This window comes from Cydia fagiglandana, chromosome 1, assembly GCF_963556715.1.
Source record: "Cydia fagiglandana chromosome 1, ilCydFagi1.1, whole genome shotgun sequence".
NCBI classification, from domain to species: domain Eukaryota; kingdom Metazoa; phylum Arthropoda; class Insecta; order Lepidoptera; family Tortricidae; genus Cydia; species Cydia fagiglandana.
In genome coordinates, this window is record NC_085932.1 from 27,011,241 (window position 1) to 27,031,084 (window position 19,844).

Below are 19,844 nucleotides of genomic sequence, written 5' to 3' on the forward strand. Positions count from 1 at the left end.
CTTAACACAAACACAACCTGCGTTATGTTTGCTGACGAAGCCTTTCTTCAAGATCATGGACTAACACTTTGTAATTCAGTGCAGACTGACATAAAGGAATCAAAAAGTGACACAACATTCAACAAAAACTGAAATAATTACTTCTAGAACACGCTTATTACTCAATTGACGTATCTATATTATCTATGCAAAACGATTATTGATTCCAACACATCGTATTGAATAGGGTTCTAAGTCCTAACAGTTACCTCCCATTATTAATTACTTATTTACCTACTATAACATTTTCACTTATTATAATTAATAATTTTACTTGTAAAAATTGAATGACATGAAAAATTTACCAATAAAAATCTGTATAACAAAGACATTAGGGTCTGACCCGTCTGACTATGATGGTACACCACCTACATGGTGACTACACTGTTAATGACAACGTGTCATTAACCTAATGGAGCCCTTTATTCATTTCAGAAACCAATCAAAGGCGTTATCATGTATGACTTTACTTATTAGATAATTTAGCTCATACTATTTATTAGAATAGATTAAGATCAGTATTCGAAACTCACGTATATATTCAATATGCATGATGTAAATACTTTCATTTTAACGACAGCAAGTATTTAAACTAAATCTGCATGAAAACAGAGCACTTCACGCTGTATGTTTCTTCACAATATGGGCTATTTAAATTTAAAACCACTCTGTTAAATGAAATTGTTCCTTTAATGACAATAAACTTACCTACTTGCCTATAACCGTACACGTACAATTATACATGTTTGTATCTTAATTGCTAATGGATTCATTAAATATTTATCCAAATCGTATCCAATTTTACTATAATCGCGATCACGTATCGTATATGCCTATGCTCGGCTAAACATCGATATTACACAAAATAAGTGTTCCGTAAACAAAGTTTTGTACGGAACACTAAAAATAACATACTACTACACTGTACACACTAATCGTAAGTAAGTATTCAAATTCTAAGACAACTTGTAACCACGGTCTTATCTTAAACATGGCTCTTGTAAAAAAAAATAAGGTTAACTCGCTCAATACCTGTACCGATTTTGATTACCAGCAGAATTCTAAATTATGTAATAAGTCTGCATTCGTTACTTCAACTTGACCATGATCGCGAATCTACATGTATTCTTAATCAGGTTTTGAGGTTACAAGCATTGCAACTTAAAACTTACTACCATAACGTCTGAGTATATAAAATATGTATATGTATACTAGGTACTCACACGTTCTAGTCCTTTTATGGGCGCCGTTGATCACCGCTTCTGACTTGTGATGAATCAAAGTCCTTCGTACAATCAATTACTTTTATTTTACTCCAACTTCTTACTTCAACACTCTTTGACAATATTTAGTTAACAAGCCGTACCCTTCGTGCTACATGTTACTGGTTCAAGCGCCAAGCGAGAATGATCCCTCCATCCCATGGTAAGTTACATTTTATACTTTTCCCTCATTAGAATTGGCGGGTAGGAGAGTAGGGTCATTTTCGCGACTACCCACAGATTAATTAACAAATATTCGGGTAAACACAAATCACATTTTTAATCACTACCCACTGAATGCCATAAGTTTAACATAACTCACGCAAAATAATTATAATTTATTCTTGAAATCTTATGAAATATCACAATCCTAATAAAATAACCCCTGCGTGTGTAAATGGCCAGTATTTTTCCATAAAAGCCTTTAGAAAAGTATAGACAAAGTCTCCAGCTTCATCTAGGCATGCCCAGTATTTTTGGCGAGTGCACCGCAGCGCTCGACATCTAGGTCAACCCAGTTAGTGCTGAAAGCCGATATCAATCTCAATGGCTCTTTGGAGTATGAGTTACTGCAGTTTTTATCGTCTATGGAAAATTAAAATAAAACTTTTTTTACGTGTTTTGTTAGACACGTAATGCAAATAGGTGGTACTTCGATGCTTACAACACTTTGTTACTGCAAAGTTTGTGCAGAATTGGCTAGGCTCAGCTATCAGCTATTGGCTTGGCTAGGCTAGACTCTAGAGTTAGACCAAGAAAAGTCTGCACAGACTTTGATAGCCCACGCATTGCAAGTGTTATTTTAAACGTCAAACTTCTATGAAATTATGACGTCTGCGTAAAATCAAAATCCCTTCAAACTTTTCTTGGTGTAACTTTAGAAAGATTAATACATTTACCGCACAATCTCTCTTTCTCCTGTCAATTATTATATCTATGGGAGCACAACACACAGGTTTTATAATTCAATTGTTCGTTGCCGAGCATGACTGTATTTTGGTCTAGAAGCGAACCCCGCGGGAAATGTGCTCGAATTGGAATAATTTGATGGGTTGCGACCGGAACTAAAGTGCATTATGACCGTATCTATTTAAATAGAATAGAGCCTCCACGGGATTGCGTGTAAAATAGAGTGAAGGATTTTAAATAAATGCTTGTTGACGTAGTGGAAGTAAAAAACGACGGCAACGTACGGCGTGAGAAAAATTAGAATTTCGTGGGCCTATATTCTTACAATACCTAGGGGGCCACAGATTACCAGTTCGCCGGACGCAATCGGCCTGTCAGTTAGAACAAAAAGTTGACAGTTCCGAACACCTAGTCAGGTGTTCGGAACTGTCACTGCCGGTCGGCAGATACCATTCGGCGGACTGTTAATCAGTGGGTCCCTTTAAACGCAAAAGGTGACAGTTCCGAACAACTGACAGGCTGATAAAGTCCGGCGAACTCGTGGGCCCCTTAAGATGTCACAAGTGTTAATGGACAGACAATTAATGTGTTCTGACCCATAGGGATAAAATAATTAGCGAATATTTTGCTCCCAATAATTTGTATGCATCAGGTTTTTGTTATTCCGATTGTATATAATTCAAACTATTTCCAAACAGCCCCATTCGGTGTATCGCCCTTACTTGTTACCTGAATCAAATAATTTATAAAATGTACATTTAATAAGTCCATCCGTTAGCGCAGGAGCCGGCATGCATAAACGAAAAACAGATGAAGGAATAACTAAATTAGCCTGCCATCGAATATTTTTGCTCTCACTAATAAGTAATAAATAAGTATGTACTATCGCCCTTATTCATTAAGCTTTACGGGCCTGATTAAGTTAAATTATGTTTTAAGTAACCCTTTCTTACCTATACATAAGTCAAAACGACAGATAAAGACAAACTAATTGAGCTTTGTAGCGCGTTTATGAATAAGGGGGATATTCCCATACCATAGTCCCATTCGGTAACGTGGGTCACCTTTCCACTTTTTCTCCTAAATTAAAACGTTTATAAAATATATATTAAGCTTCAATTGAACACTCTGAGCAGGCTGAAGTCCTGTCAACGAGCCCATCCGTTGGTGCAGGAAGTTTACGCCGCGGGTGCATTACGTTTGATTCGGAGTTAAGCCACTTCAAAGGGCATTTTCCGTCAGTGTTGTGGGCGGGTCCACTCCGATCGGCTTGCAGAGTGCACTAAGTGAACTTTATTTATGTCCTTCTTAGGAGAATAGGTATTTTTAATGCTTTTACGTAGGCATTTATGGGTAAGTTCTACCTATTATTTTATACAGCTTAATTAACTCGAATGTTTGGTGAGAACTAGAGATGCCCCGAATAGTGAATTTGGCCGAATACCGAATACATACTGAATATTCGGCCCCTCTCTCGGCCGAATACCGAATATTCGGCATGACATGCGAACATTTTGAGTCACAATTAGTATGAAAATTATTCGCCAACAAAGCACAACGTTTGCTAAGATATATTTTTATGTTGACATAATTAATGAATCTAGTTAGAATCAATCCAATCAGACCCATGATAAAAATAAAATATTTTGTAATCAACAAATGCTCAATAGGATATGGCACGTTGAAGAAGAAATGCTCAAAAACGTGCCTTCGTATTACCACATCAAGAATACATTTTAAATATTAAATATACCTAGTTTTTGGTAATTTTTTTGTGTAATTTTTCTTTTTAGGTAGGCGCAACAGATATTCGGTATTCGGCCGAATAGTAAGCAACATTCGGCTTAATACCGAATATTCGGCAAAGTGGCCGAATAGGCCGAATACCGAATAGTTGCCGAATATTCGTTAGTGAGAAGCTAACTTTACATAGGTATACTTCTTAATAAAAAAAAGTAGTCACTCTCATACCGTAATCACACAGCAGAACCTCGATTATCCAAACTTATTGGGACCGAGACTAATTTGGATAATCAAAAGTTTGGATAATCGAATTGTGTTTTATTTGAACGATATCAAACAAAAACAACATATTTTTACATTAAAACAGTGACACATACTACATTAGGTACCTATATATTAAAATTTTACGTACAAATTAATGTTATAAATTTAATATAGAATAGGTAGGTACCTACCTGAAATTGATCGGATAGTTGAGGGTTCGGATAATTGAGGTAGGTACCACTTTATAAGAGAGCACCAATAGCAGTGTGTGGAGTGGACCGCGACACCGGAGGTAGTTTTGTAAAGTCCATCTTTGGTTTGGACACAACAAAGAATATTCGTACCTACTCAATGTGTATTACATATACATATGTGCTCACAATGAAAGTTTATCCAATAAACTTAAACAGCTGGTTTCATAAGATCGCTGCACAATCTACAACATCCTCAGTTCTACAACAGCCTAGCATCCATAAAGTTCCCGTGGCACATACGCCCTTCTTCATAAGTCGGATATTGTACTCAGCTCAGTTCCAAAACAGCCTAGCATCCATAGAGTTATTATTACACATACGTCCTTCGTGGAACGGATCTTGCACTCTGAGAGCGCACGTGCGCGTAAGCAGCTGAGCTGAGGGGTTCTTCCGATAGGACTTCTTATTTCTAATGCATTAACATCTGATGCATCAATGATGCAGACGTTACATCTGAGGAAGAAGGCACGCACACAAAAACATATCAAGGATCTAAAAAAAAAAAATCTTGGCAATTACATTTTAACAAAAAGAGTAAGTTGCCAGGCGACCCCAGTCTCCCAAGAGCAGTGATAAAAAGCCGAACTCCGCTAGGAAGATGATTTACTTTTTAGGGTTCCGTACCCAAAGGGTAAAACGGGACCCTATTACTAAGACTTCGCTGTCCGTCCGTCCGTCTGTCACCAGGCTGTATCTCACGAACCGTGATAGCCAGACAATTGAAATTTTCACAGATGATGTATTTCTGTTGCCGCTATAACAACAAATACTAAAAACAGAATAAAATAAAGATTTAAATAGTAGATATCTCATTCGATTCGCCTTTTTTTGAACATTTTAAATTTTTAAGATCTAAAGTTATCCACTTATCTACCTTAAACCAACCAAGAGATATAGGTAGAGTCGGAACAAGCTAAATCTGTCATCACTGTCATCATTAGGTAATTGTTATGAAAATGTGTATGACGTTTATAATGACACTTCTTCAATTAGTTCTGTTCACGTCGATGCAAAGCTGCCTTAGACGGAGTATAAAGAAAAAACCGGTCAAATGCGAGTCGGACTCGCGTTCCAAGGGCTCCGTACATAAGTCCGACTGACGCTTGACTGCACATTTCTAATAGGTTTTCCTAAAGTAACTGTTTTCTGTATTTTTTTCAAAATTTTAGATCCAGTAGTTTCAGAGATAAAAGGGGGGGGGGGAATGGTCGAACAGACAGACGCACGAGTGATCCTATAAGGGTTCCGTTTTTTCCTTTTGAGGTACGGAACCCTAAAAATTATCAACTGGCACAGAGCTAGCAAATTTGCAAAAAATGCTGAAGAACCACACCGGAATAATCCGAGCTGCAGGCGCAGTGCGCACGAGCATGAATACTTTTATTATGACTACGATTACATTTAAATATAAATACGTGCAACAGATGGCTAATTGAAACATCTTCGGATATTTTTTTTTTGTGGAATGAATTCCTGATTCTGCCTTACTAACCTATTAAAACATATATTTCATTAGGTACAAATTAGTTTAAAAAAATAACAAGCCTTAAGCTACCGTTTTATTAACAGAGATAACCATTAAGTACAATCGATACCGCTACTGTTTTACTACATAACTATTAACTCCAATAACGAACAATAAGCCACAGTCGCAATACAAACAGGAATTACAGATCAGATCGGCAACGCCTATGGCCAGCCACAAAGCGGGCTATTCGCTATCGGGCTGACAATCGTGTCGACAATGCCTATTCACTGCACGCGTTATTGTTTAATTATGTTGGTTATTTGTTTGCAGTTGCTTTTTGTCCTTGGACTTAAATCACATTTATTTACACTCAAGAGAAATAAAAACGGACTTATTCCTCTCAGCTCGGTGACATCATCTTTTCAGACAAAGGCCAAAGTCGGTTTTCCATAGTAGGTAAGTAAGTGGCCCTTAAGTCAATTTGATTCGGTTTTTTTTTTGTGAGTACCTCTTATGGTGACGGATATTTTTGCTGAGTATCAACATCTTACTAGTGACAGTTTTTGACTTATGATTTTTTTTTTCTTAGATGTATTGTTTTTCGGGATGTATTCAAGCGATTTGCTTAATTTTTTTAAATAATGTTCTTTATTTAGGTATGCATCGATACTCAAAAAACGAAAACCACTTGTCATATAAAAAAAAAGGAAAAAAAAATTAAACAAAAATAAAAAAAATTTTTATGTTGTGGTGAAGTAGTGACACCTCTAATTTTTTTTATAGTTGTAGGCCAAACATTGGCCTACTACTTGCCTAAATATCAAAATTTTCCAAACGGTACTTCCTGTAAAAAATTATCTATTTTTGACAGGAAGACCGAAACCGTTGGGCAGATAGAGTGGGTGGAGGCAGATCTCCGTGAGCTCGGCGTCGGCGAAAGCTGGCGGGATACCGCTCTGGACCGATCAAAGTGGCGTGCTCTTGTGTTGGAGGCCAAGACTCATTTTGGGTCACCGCGCCAACAAAGTAAGTAAGGGGCTGTCCATAAATTACGTCATCGATATTTGACGATTTTTAACCCCCCCCCCCTATAATCATCCAAAAATCATGCTTCAAATGACCCCATTTCCTCCTACTTCATGCTACCGTCATACGATGTCCAGACCCCCCCCCCCCTAATTTTAAATGACGTAATTTATGAATAGCCCCTAAGTAAGTAAGTTTGACAGGAAGTACCGTTTGGAAAATTTTGATATTTAGGTAAGTAGTAGGCCAATGTCTGGCCTACAACTAGAAAAAAAATTAGAGGTGTCACTACTTCATCATGACATAAAAAAATGTTTTATTTGACAATTTTTTTTATATGACAACTGGTATTCGTTTTATGAGTATCGATGTATACCTAAATAAAGAACACTATTTAAAGAATTTAAGCAAATCGCTTGAACACATCCCGAAAACCAATACATTAAAGAAAAAAATTAATAAAATCATAAGTCAAAAACTGTGTCATTAGTAGGATGTTGATACTCAGCAAAAATATCCTTCACCATAAGAGGTACTCACAAAAAAAAACCCGAATCAAATTGACTTAAGGGCCAACTTACTATGGAAAACCGACTATGGCCTTTAAAATGTTGCTGTTTGGTTAGTCACCTACAATAATTTAATGTTACAAGATTTGAACAAAAAACTAAAAAGACAAAAAACTTAAAAACCAATCTTTTGACCCCGATCGGTTTTCCAGGAATTCGAAGAATTTCCAATGTCTACAAACATTTTACGTGAAAGTTATTACGTTACACTAAATTTACTATGTTAACCTCTAGCCGCCCAGAGACCTATAAAAAGGTATCCTGTTCCATTCTAATTTGAACTTTGTGTTGACAAAATAAAATTTCATTTTGCTTGGCAAGGTTTGACGTATGGGCGGCTATAAGTTAAATTACACTAGTATTTACTTTGAATACTAACCTGTTTAAATTATGGCTCATAACCATGTTTTCTTTGGTACTGTCAGCTGCACTGTATCCTGCAACAAAACAACTTCTTTAAAAAAACTTAGGTATACCAACTATTTGGTTGGAAAATCCAATGAGGGCCCGGTAGGAATTGTAGATAAATATTAGTCAATTGTAAGTTGTATCAGCAGGTAAAAAACTAATTACATATCCGGGAACGGTATATAGGGCAATTTTCAAATATTTTTTACATCCCAAAGAGCGTAAAAATTGTGTACCTAATAGGTATTTTTTTTAATACAATTTTTACGCCAATAAAGTGGCGCAGTAGTAGTTATATTTATTAAGTCAGGGGTGCGTGTGCGCCGAGTTTGTCTATTCATTTAGTTTGATTACACAATATCGGATTACTCGGGTTGATGGATAGTGATCAAACAAGAACGATTGCCACCCAACGAGTTGTACATGAAATCAAGTTGTGGAAGAAAATGTAAACTCCCAAATACCAAATGATAATTTTCATGGTAAAGGTCCCAATAGATGAAACCTTTCTTAATTTCTAACAATCAATAACAGTTATTTAGTATTGGTATTGGACTAAACAAATGTTTTATGTTATACTAGATAAAAGGCTTTTGGCGTAAACAGTCAAAATAAACTTATTGGGTCACTTTTATTAAAAAAAGGCTCTTTGCCAAAAGACACAATTTTCTGTTGTATGCGTAGAATTCTTATTGGATTATCTTCACGTTTATTTTACATGCGTTGGAAACACAAACTCTCACCCGGTATTGTAATTTGTGTCCATTAAAACCAAAGATAAAACTCGTTCAGCAAAAACGATATTAGCATTGCTCTAAAACTGCCACTCATGTTCTTTAATCTGATACAGATTACTTCCATCAGGCATGGTATCGGCTTGACACTATACTTATATGTCGACAAAAAATGTAATGTAGATGTTGGATCAACGCACCATGAGTACCATGACTCATTTGCCATGCTGCCATTGTACTTAAGACAAAAATAAAACCATGCTGACTTCAATCGTATCCGAAAACAATTGAGGTTTAAAATGGAAGGATATTTTGGTTTGATTGCGTTGACTTTTAGACTTTTTCTTGGTGTTTGTTTGAAGTTGCGCACGTGTTTTGATCTTGAAGTGGCTTTCTCTGATTTAGTTAGGTAGATTATATTGTTCCATATTTATCATCCTGTTCGTACGGTGTCAGTTGTCTGACAATTGAATTTCGAGGGCGCAATTTACATAAAATATTTCCTCCACCAGTCAGTTCGACCATATTAAGTAGTCAATATTCAGTAGATACGGCTCAGAAAGTGGGTATAGATAGGTACGGGTTCAATCAAATAAGTACTTTATGGTGTAGGTACGTACGTGTGCCTATGCAGTCTTTTTTATGATAAAGGAGGCAAACAAGCAGATTAATCACCTGATGGTAAGTGATTACCGTCACCCAAGGACGCCCGCAACACCATTAAGAGGGGTTGTAAGTGCGTTGCCGGCCTTCTTAAGTTTTTTAAAACCGAAACATCAAAAATCTTGATGTGTATGTACATAATTATGTGTGTTTTCTAACTCTTCTATTTTAAATTTTAGTTCATAAGTTTCAAAAAAGCTTTGCTAAAGTTATTTCTGTTAGATATCTAGTTTCAACACATCCATCAATCAGTCAGCACTATACATAGTGTCAGACAGGTCTGTCCGTCACTCCATACACGGCCGGAGACAGGTTCGGTTAAACAATGCAACTGGACTGCGCTGTGTCACTCATTAGCATAGTTCTCACGTCTTCGGGTCACTGGTGCTTATGAGGGTTTAGTTGGTACAGTCAGCTAAGTTACTAAATGGGCGTTTTCACTTAGCTGTGTACCATTAACGGCCGGCTGGCAATCGTTACTGAACTGACGGTCAATGTCGAAAACCATACCTTTTGTCCAAAGTGACAGTCGTGACTTAACAAAGTTGCGTTTTATACGTCCTAAAGTAGGTACAAGTTACACGAAAATGCCTAATAAGTAGTGCAAAACACGCTGCAAATTGTGTTAAAAGCATGAAAATTGGTACGATTGATCTTTAGGCAATTTGAATAGCGAGCGATCGGATTTCAAAAATCGGCCGCCTGTGTAAACCAAAAAGAAGTGACCAACGTATTACCCTTAGGCACTGGTCCCACCGCGAGCTAGTAAGCTATGAGCTATCGGCTATAAAGACGAACAAAAGATAAGCACTCCCGTGTAAATAAAAGAGACACGGCGATATTTATAGTTACTCGCCCAGCGGTGAGCTATAAATATCGCCGTGTCTCTTTTAATTACACGGGAGTGCTTATCTTTTGTTCGTGTTTATAGCCGATAGCTCATAGCTTACTAGTTCGCGGTGGGACCAGTGCCATAGGGTAATTGTTTCCACAATTAACACAATCATTTAACAGATCGTCTGCTCTGCTTGTACTTACACTCGATGAAATAGATAATCTATAAAAAATATTAAGAATCCAAACGACGCATGCCCCAATCACAATTGGACGTGAAAAGTGTTTTGTCTTCGCACACCCTCGTACCTACTCCAATAAACAAAGACAAATATAGTCGGGTAGTGTTAGTCTACCCTAAGTCGACGTTAATGGCAGCGGATGTCATCAAGTCGTGGACATTTTTTCCACAAATGAGGGACAGGACACGCATTCTGTACTATTTATAGCTTTTTATGTGGTTTTTGAAGGGTATTGCGCTAGGCGCGGCTGGGTTGGGCCTAGACTAGACGGTTTTATGGATTTAATGATTTTTAGTTATTGATTATTACAGGTGGTTACTATGATTGTCTTACAGCAGCATAGCCTGGCGTGTAAATATTTTTTTAGAACTCGCGCGGTCTTTGTCAAACTTAGAAATATCCGAATGGATGCGTTAGGAAAATAAGCATAGCAGCGATCAAGTTCAGATAATGTATTCATTTGTATTCGTTTTTCTTTGGTGAAGGAAACAAAAATATAGATCGTCAAAATAGGTTTAGTTAAAAGTGGAGGTGCGGGGATGGGCTAGGTATTTGAAATTATTTTAATCATGAAATAAGTTCTAATTTGTTTCTTAATATCAGTTATCACTGTTTGTTCACTTGTTTTATTAAGAATGCCTACTACAAAAAAATCTCTCAAATATTAATATCCTTCAATTGGTAAGAATGAAAGCTCCAAGTAACTTCCACTCCACTACACAAATCATTTATATATATGACCATAATTTGCGTTGCTCGGGGGTTTGCGTGATGAGTCGCTACTGTTATAGCCGGCAAATAACCAACAGGCCCTTAGGCCTTAGGCCCTTAAAGAATGCCTTAGCATTCTTTAACTATACTCTATCCTAAAGGATGTGCTCAATTACTTAGAACCTAGTATATTTGCAGAGAATGTAAACGGAGCAGTCAACCAGTCCTGTCAAGGAGAATCGCTGTAGACAAGTGCTACTGTTTACATAACGTAGGTGATCCATCCTAAGCTAAGTTATTACTCATTACATATGCAGTCGAATACTTTTGATTTTGGAGTAAATCTTTAAATTAAAGTAAAACTGGAAGGTAAGGCCTGGTCGCTAGTGCTGATATATCTTCACCAACACGTAAAGAGAACGCAAAAGAAAAGTGTTTGGTATAATTGATACGATTGTCACGAGCTTGACCGATGGCGAGAGGCCGTTTGCCCACTGTAGCTTTATAATATGGGATCGTAAAGTACCTTAACGCAGGGCCCGATTCGGATTTTGAAATAGACATCTATTAGATATCTTTTAGACATCACCAAGATACGATAACGATATGTTTAAGATCTAACCTGTCAAATTTGACATTTGCGCGATTCTGGAGATACTCTTGAACGATTTCCACAGGATATGACTTAGAGATCCAATTCACATCTAATAGATATCTTACTCTATCTAACGTAACAGTGACATTGGTTGCTCGAATTGCGCTGCAAAAGAGAACTAGTTGATATCTAAACTATAACGTATCTAGAATGAATCTAGTACGTGTCGTCTCTTGTGAATATCTTGAAGTTCGAATACGGCAGGCAATGAGTATGATTGATTATTACTCCTTTACCGCTTCAGATTTATGAAGCTGTGCAATGTAACACGTAGAGATGTTATCTTATGGTAACATTGTTATGCCACACCATCATCAGTTTTAGTCTCTGTATGATCAAAACTCAACCCAACTGGTTATAGTGATACGCTAAGTGCAAAAAAATCGTGAGCAATTAGCTGCACATATTTTAATCATAAATGCCAGAGTTACAAGAATAACACGAGATTTAGTGAACGTTCTATTCGTGTCACGTTCGCTGTCCGAGGCCATGTGACAAAAACTGCAATTGCACCCACAATCTCGAGATTTTTGTGGACGTTACGCCATTTTTGGCATTCAGGCTTTTTACTTTAGTGTACCTAGTAGGTATAATTAATGATACTAAGTATATATACTTACCTAATCTTGATTCAAACAACACCAAGAGCGCAGTTTTAAATTTAGGTAGATAGCCAAGACTAGATTAAATAGGTAGGTACACAGTTTTCATTAGCTTCTCTCACTTTCTTGGTTTAACACTGCTGCTAGTGTTTTATTTTAATTGTATGGTATGCACGAGAGTTAGATACCACGCCATCCATAACTCGATCATGTATCAATGTACCTATTTGGCACAAGTAAGATTTATGGAGAGGAACAAACACCAATATATTATATGTGTAGGTACCTACCTATAAATGAGCCCAACCTAAACCACTATACGTATAAAGTGCAACACAAACATGTAACCAAAAGCAAACTAAATATGACAAAAAAAAATTAGCATACTTACGTAGCCCTACCTTACGTTTCCAACTTAACATAGGTACTCCCAGAATGTCCAACTTCAATAGAAAAAGTGCGTCACTTACGGCCTTTAGAATACAAGTTCTCATGTACTTGTGTTGTGGTGTCTTATTCGTATCATATCGTTTTCAAGCTATAATGAGTCGTATGCTGTAATGAACAATTTTTTGCTCTCCATTAGTCCTGCTTGCAGACATGAACATATTCTGGGGCTCTGTATCACTTCTTTTGGGGCACATCCCCTAATCCTTATTATTACAAATCACTGCTCCTGAAGTCAGGTTTTGACAAAGCGCACAGTATATCCTCCATTCTACCTAAGCGCGTTTTCACATTATCCGATTGGATCGCGGATGTTATTGGGCATTTTCTAGCAGCTGGTTTACTCTAAAGATTATCCGATATCCGATGTCGGATCGGACAATGTAAAAACGCTCTAAAAGACTGGTGGTCGCGTTATACTAGTTTACCAAATGACTCGACAGTCGACATGGCCCGTGCAATGAGAATACCTGGCTGGTCTTGTTTCTGTGTTTGTTTACCCTTCGTGGCTCGTTAGAGCAAAGTTCGTCGAACTTTCAGGTGTTGTACTACATCATTAGAGACCATGCTCTAGCTCTGATTCTACAGTTGTACGACAGTGTTTACTTATACAATACATGTATCTAATAGGAACGCCTTACGCCTGTGTAGATATGGTTCAAGTAGTGTACCTACACAATTTCAATATACACATCCCTTTGTCAATGTTTTTACTAGTAGGTATGTACCGTATATGATAATCAAATTATCGGGAAGTTTCCAAATCTGCATCCAGGCCCTTCGAAAATCATTCGTAGGTACTATTCGAAGCCGAATAACAAATAAAATGAATGAACATTACCATATTGTGCATTACCTACTTGAAAGAAGTGTTTTACTCTAATATCGTTGTTTACCCTGTGATTCTACATATTATAACTGTATACTGTAAACCTTTGCTGTAAAGTGATACAGGACCTACTAGTAAGAAATAAGAGCATAACGACCTAAAAAAAATAAGCTCCTAAGTAAGTATTAAGGTCCTCACCATATAGCTGGGGTTCTAAGGTCCACCACCTTGCATTTTGGAGACAAAGCAAACCGCTTGGAACAGGTGTTCCTGGGGATGATCTGAGCCGATTAAGCCCGGTTGCCAAGAGGTTCCACCCAGCAGGTGGGCAGGGGAGGGGGGGCAAAAGTGGCTCCGGCGCGCCTCACTCTAAGCTATATATCTGCATACATCTAGCAAGTATATCAAGTTTGGTGTCTTTTTCGTGTAATTCGAGGATGAAAAATTCATTTCTGTGACTAAATTTTCACTCTTCCATACAAAAAAATCGAGAAATTAAAAATTCCAAAAAAATCTTTTCACTTTTTATTTCGAAAATCCTCTACAAAATTAAAACTATGAGAATTTGCTCTAGAAAAAAAATACCTGTGAATAGCCCAGTTATCCTACTATATAGAATAGTAAACTTGTTAAACATTTTTTTTTCATAACTCTGATAAAAAAAATGTTTTGTGTCGCGCGGCGTACCTGCATTGTAAGAGCGGTATGCAGCGTTTAGGATTTTTAAGTATGTTTCGATGGTTTCTGATAAGTTGTTATTCTTCTGGTTGTAGAAAATTACTTCTGGACGTGATATATATACAAATATAAATTAAATGTATAAATATAGATGTTGGGAAAACTTTCGCCAATAGAGTTATTATAAATGTGATAAAATTAACAAAGCAGATATTTGATTAAAATGCGGGTTAAAATACGAGTAAGATATATATTGTTCGCAATTGCCACTATATGCCCATGGGTCCGTGCATTTTAGTTTTTTCTTAACGCAGTTGCACCTCCCTGCGCATTTTGTTTTGCAGCGGCAACGAATAAGCTCTAAACAAGCAGCAGCCGCCGCAGGTATGTAGGCTTGTACATATGGGCTCCCAATAACCATTTTGTTTGGACCAGCTCCAGTGAGCAGGACATGGAAGCTGTTGCTGAGGGGCTATAATCTGTCCCCAAACATAGCCTCCTTGGTAAACTGCACGGAGAATATGTTTACGTAGGTAGCGCATCTTCCATTGGAGGCAGATTCTCTAACTGAAGATTATTTTTTGTAAAAAGTACTTTTCGGCACTCTTTTACACTTGTACTTGTACCTGATCCGAACACTGTAACACAATGCATAGTATCAAAATAATGTCTAAGGACCAATTCACATCTCGTAATTCAAATCTGTTCAGATTTAATATTGTAAGACTCTTACTTGTCATACAAGACAATAACATTTTTTTCCAAAATTGGCTGCTCAATGTTGTTTTGTTTACCGTATTTAAATCCCTCCGGAACATTACAAGGACCACTAAAACCAGGATTGTCAGATCCCTCATATTTCCCACTTTTCTGTATGCTGTATGTCTCACATGGACACTAAGGGCATCCGAAAAACAGAAAGTGAATGCACTAGAGATGTGGTGCTGGAGACGAATGCTGGGCATATCATGGACTGAGCATCAATTATTGAGGAGCTTGGCATTAAAGAGCGGTTGCTTTCTACGGGCAAAACTCGGTACTCAACTTCTTTCGACACGTGTCTCGTCGAGACGGAACCTCGACAGAACGTCTAGTTGTGCAAGAAAGAGTAGGAAGTGACAGGGCTAGGGGAAGATCTCTAATGAGATGTACTGACCAAACCAAATCAGTGTGTCGGTCACAGTAAGCGAATGCTTACGGAAAGCAGCTCTACGGGAGGAATGGCGACGTGTCGTTAAATGAGTCGCTCAAAAGTTTTCATAATGGCCACGACCACTCTATCAAGAGTGTAACGAAGAAGAAGGCCCTCCGTTACAGCAGGATATGCGCTTTAAGCTTGAAATACGCTTTTTTTCCCTTTCCACACACAAAAGAAACTGTGTTGTAACCTGAAAAGGCGTGGAAGAATGGCAAGACTACTATCCTTTCTGGTCCTGTAAAATAAATCATATATCTATGAGTTACAAATAAAATCATATATTTAAAGAATGTTTGCAGCACGTGACCATTAGCCCAGTTGACCTGTCTCTTATTGCGGTGACATATTTATTTGTTTTATTTACAATTAATGGAAGAACTACAAAGGTCAGAAGTCTTGTCATTCTTCCACACCTTTTCAGGTTGCGACACTGTTTCTTTTCTGTATGGACAGGGAAAAAAGCGTATTTCAAGCTTGGAGCGCATATCCTGCCGTAACGGAGGGGTTTAAATACGGCAAACAAGGCAATATTGAGCAGGCATTGCCAATATTGATAAAAATTGTTATTGTCTTGTATGGCAAGTAAGAGTCTTACAATAGTAAGTATGGACAGATTTGAATTACGAGGTGTGAATTGGCCCCTAGACGTTATTTTAACAAAATGCATAGTATTTTGTTACTGATTTTACGAGTACATCAGGTACAAGTACGAGTGCAAAAGAGTGCCGAAAAGTACTTTTTACAAAAAAAAATCTTCAGTTAGATAATCTGCATCCAATGGAAGATGCCCTACCCACGTAAACATATTTCTCCGTGCAGTTTACCAAGGAGGCTATGTTTGGGGACAGATTATAGCCCCTCAGCAACAGCTTCCATGTCCTGCTGACTGGAGCTGGTCCAAACAAAATGGTTATTGGGAGCCCATATGTACAAGCCTACCTGCGGCGGCTGCTGCTTGTTTAGAGCTTATTCGTTGCCGCTGCAAAACAAAATGGGCAGGGAGGTGCAACTGCGTTAAGAAAAAACTAAAATGCACGGACCCATGGGCATGTAGTGGCAATTGCGAACAATATATATCTTACTCGTATTTTAACCCGCATTTTAATCAAACATCTGCTTTGTTAATTTTATCACATTTATAATAACTCTATTGGCGAAAGTTTTCCCAACATCTATATTTATACGTTTAATTTATATTTGTATATATATCACGTCCAGAAGTAATTTTCTACAACCAGAAGAATAACAACTTATCAGAAACCATCGAAACATACTTAAAAATCCTAAACGCTGCATACCGCTCTTACAATGCAGGTACGCCGCGCGACACAAAACTTTTTTTTTATCAGAGTTATGAAAAAAAAATGTTTAACAAGTTTACTATTCTATATAGTAGGATAACTGGGCTATTCACAGGTATTTTTTTTCTAGAGCAAATCCTCATAGTTTTAATTTTGTAGAAGATTTTCGAAAAAAGAAGTGAAAAGATTTTTTTGGAATTTTTAATTTCTCGATTTTTTTGTATGGAAGAGTGAAAATTTAGTCACAGAAATGAATTCTTCATCCTCGAATTACACGAAAAAGACACCAAACTTGATATAGTTGCTAGATGTATGCAGATATATAGCTTAGAGCAGTGGTTCTTAACCTAGGGGTAATTACCCCCGTGGGGGTAAAACTGGTATTTTACAGGGGTAATAAGCTAACCTAATATAACAATACAACAAACGTACACGTTTTATTTTTTATTACCATTGGGAGGAGGGGTAAAATCAGGTTCCCTAGTTAGTCATAGGGGTGACCGGCCTGAAAAGGTTAAGAACCACTGGCTTAGAGTGAGGCGCGCCGGAGCCACATTTGCCCCCCCTCCCCTGCCCACCTGCTGGGTGGAACCTCTTGGCAACCGGGCTTAATCGGCTCAGATCACCCCCAGAAACACCTGTTCCAAGCGGTTTGCTTTGTCTCCAAAATGCAAGGTCCCCTTAGAAAACAGGACCTTAGAACTTCTGCTAAGAAAGAGATTTAAGTGTGTGATAACTTATTACAGATAAGTGTGCAATAAGAGTCTACTAAGCTAGTACTTACTTACATCTTAGGACATTAATGTAAAGAGTGAGAGCCTTCGCAATGTGGGCGGAAGTTGCGGTAACCGGTGAGGAGAAGGAACACATCAAAGGCACTCAAGTTACTTAAGTATTAAGTACAACCGTGGCTGCCGGATTTGCGGTCATAAATATTGTGCATATTGTTTCTTAACTTACAGTAAGGTGCATTATCGTAAATTGTTTACTAAATATCTTGAATATCTTCCTACAATTCTTACATACTTAAATTTTGAGGTACATATGCACACTCAGTAAGATCAACTAAGAAATTTCAATAGGACCTTGCTACTCTCTGTTTGATCCTTTGCCCGCTAAGATATTTTTTTCGCCATTTGTGTACTTAATACAAGTTTAAATTCTAACAGTTTGTATTTAATAGTATGTTATAAAATTAACAAATTTCATATTTTGCTGCGTTTTTTTACGAATTTAGTTCGATTTTATACTAAATATTATATCCTTATAATGCTACCTCTACCTATAACATTTGCCGTACATTTGCAGTGCCTAAAATACTCAAACTCAGGTTTATTAGATCCGGGTCTATTAAAACTAAGTTTAGGTATCTATTATTGGATGAATAACCTGTCATCCTTCATGTCAGGCACGAGGCCAAATGCATTTAACGTTGCTAAGCGCCAAGTTATATGCAAGTTACGTTGAACAATGCTATGCAACCACTTATTATGTCATCATACATTACTAGTCGTGTTCGTTTATGTTATGTTGGTACCTATAAGAATAATTACTGGTTAAAACTAGTAGACCACACGTAAGCAAACTATACTTGTCTTAATATTCTGAAGCGTAACGTGACGATATGTTTGATATCGATTTTATTAATCGATTCATTTCTGAGGGAATCCAAGGTAAAAATCGATTAGCAGATAATCGTAAAAGTTTCGTACTATTCCGGTCTATTCCCATCCCTAAACTTAATTCAACAACACGAAGTCGTGTGCACGGAAGTGCAATACCAAGTTGTGGCAATTACAATGAATTGTTATCATATGTAGTTCTGCATAATAAATTATAGCATACTTATTTTCAATCACACACATAATTCCTTAGATAGGCATAGCATTTTTAAAAATAAAAATAAATTCAAAAGATTACCAGAAGCTATATCTTTTTAATACGACGTTTTCTGTAATTTATTGTCCTAAAGCTATAAGATTTATGAGTCTAAACATCAAACGGTGATACACAAGAAAGCTCTAACTATGACCGTCTGAAATGTGATAACGCTATCTTGGTGGGGATCACATAAGTAGTAAATGCCATATATGGCCCGTTACACTCATGTGTCATAAAATTATAGCGTTTATGTCCGTGAATAATGAAATGGAATTAAGCAACATACTATTTATGGGATTGTTATGAATTAAATCAATACCTGTTTTCCGTATTCTTAATCTACAAAGAGTATTAGTGCTTCGGTCATTATTTCAAAACTATCATAAATATTTTTTATGCGGGATAAAAATACATAGCTGTAGTAAACGCACCAATAGATAATCTTAATTTTGTTTTCACCAAGTATATATTCAATTTATGCAACGAAAAAATATAAACATAAAACATACCCATAACTAAAGGTCTTTATTGATACTTAAATATCACTAAAACTTATCATAAATCTTGTAATGAAACAAAAAGTAATTACCAACCATACCATAATTTTGCCTTTAACCTGTACGTGGGATCAGGCCCATGAGAAATCTTCACACCCGTATATAACAATATGAGTCTGATGGTTTCTCGAAATTAACAGAACCCGCGTTCCGGATTCATTAAAAGTAAATTAAAGCAAGGCTTGCATGACAAGAAAGTGTCATATTTTTTAATCTATAGCGTTAAATTAGAAAAGAAGACTAATTAAGATTAAGCGTAGATGCAGCGTTTTATTGTTGGGTTAATTGTTAAATTAACAACACAGTTATTACAACGCAATAGGTATTTACTTTAGAGGTATATGTAGCGTAGCTACTATATTTTCACATGCGGTGTTTGAGCTAGTAGCCAATTCGCTAACAAAATAGCCAAATATGTAGGTACTTAGGCAATGAAAAGAAGAAGCCAAGCATTCGGTAGGGAATGATTGATTTGATAAATATTTAAATGCAGAAGGTACTAAATGTAGATTCTTGGGAGTTAACAAGGAATGCCCACGACGGTTCGCTAATTCAATTATGAGCGTGACC

The 19,844-nt window shown here is 37.0% G+C and overlaps 1 protein-coding gene across 8 annotated transcripts in view; it reads right to left on the minus strand.

Annotated features, from left to right (window-relative positions):
• LOC134668504 (tight junction protein ZO-3-like) overlaps positions 1 to 19,844 on the minus strand; it is a 132,062-nt gene that overhangs the window by 107,864 nt on the left and 4,354 nt on the right. For all 8 annotated transcript variants that reach the window (XR_010098793.1, XM_063525990.1, XM_063525973.1 and 5 more), the window contains exon 2: positions 7,914 to 7,971. Coding sequence is in view for 7 of the 8 variants with exons in the window: in XM_063525990.1 (XP_063382060.1) it covers positions 7,914 to 7,971 (58 nt within the window). In the remaining variant the exon portion in view is untranslated. The remainder of the gene's footprint in view (positions 1 to 7,913; positions 7,972 to 19,844) is intronic.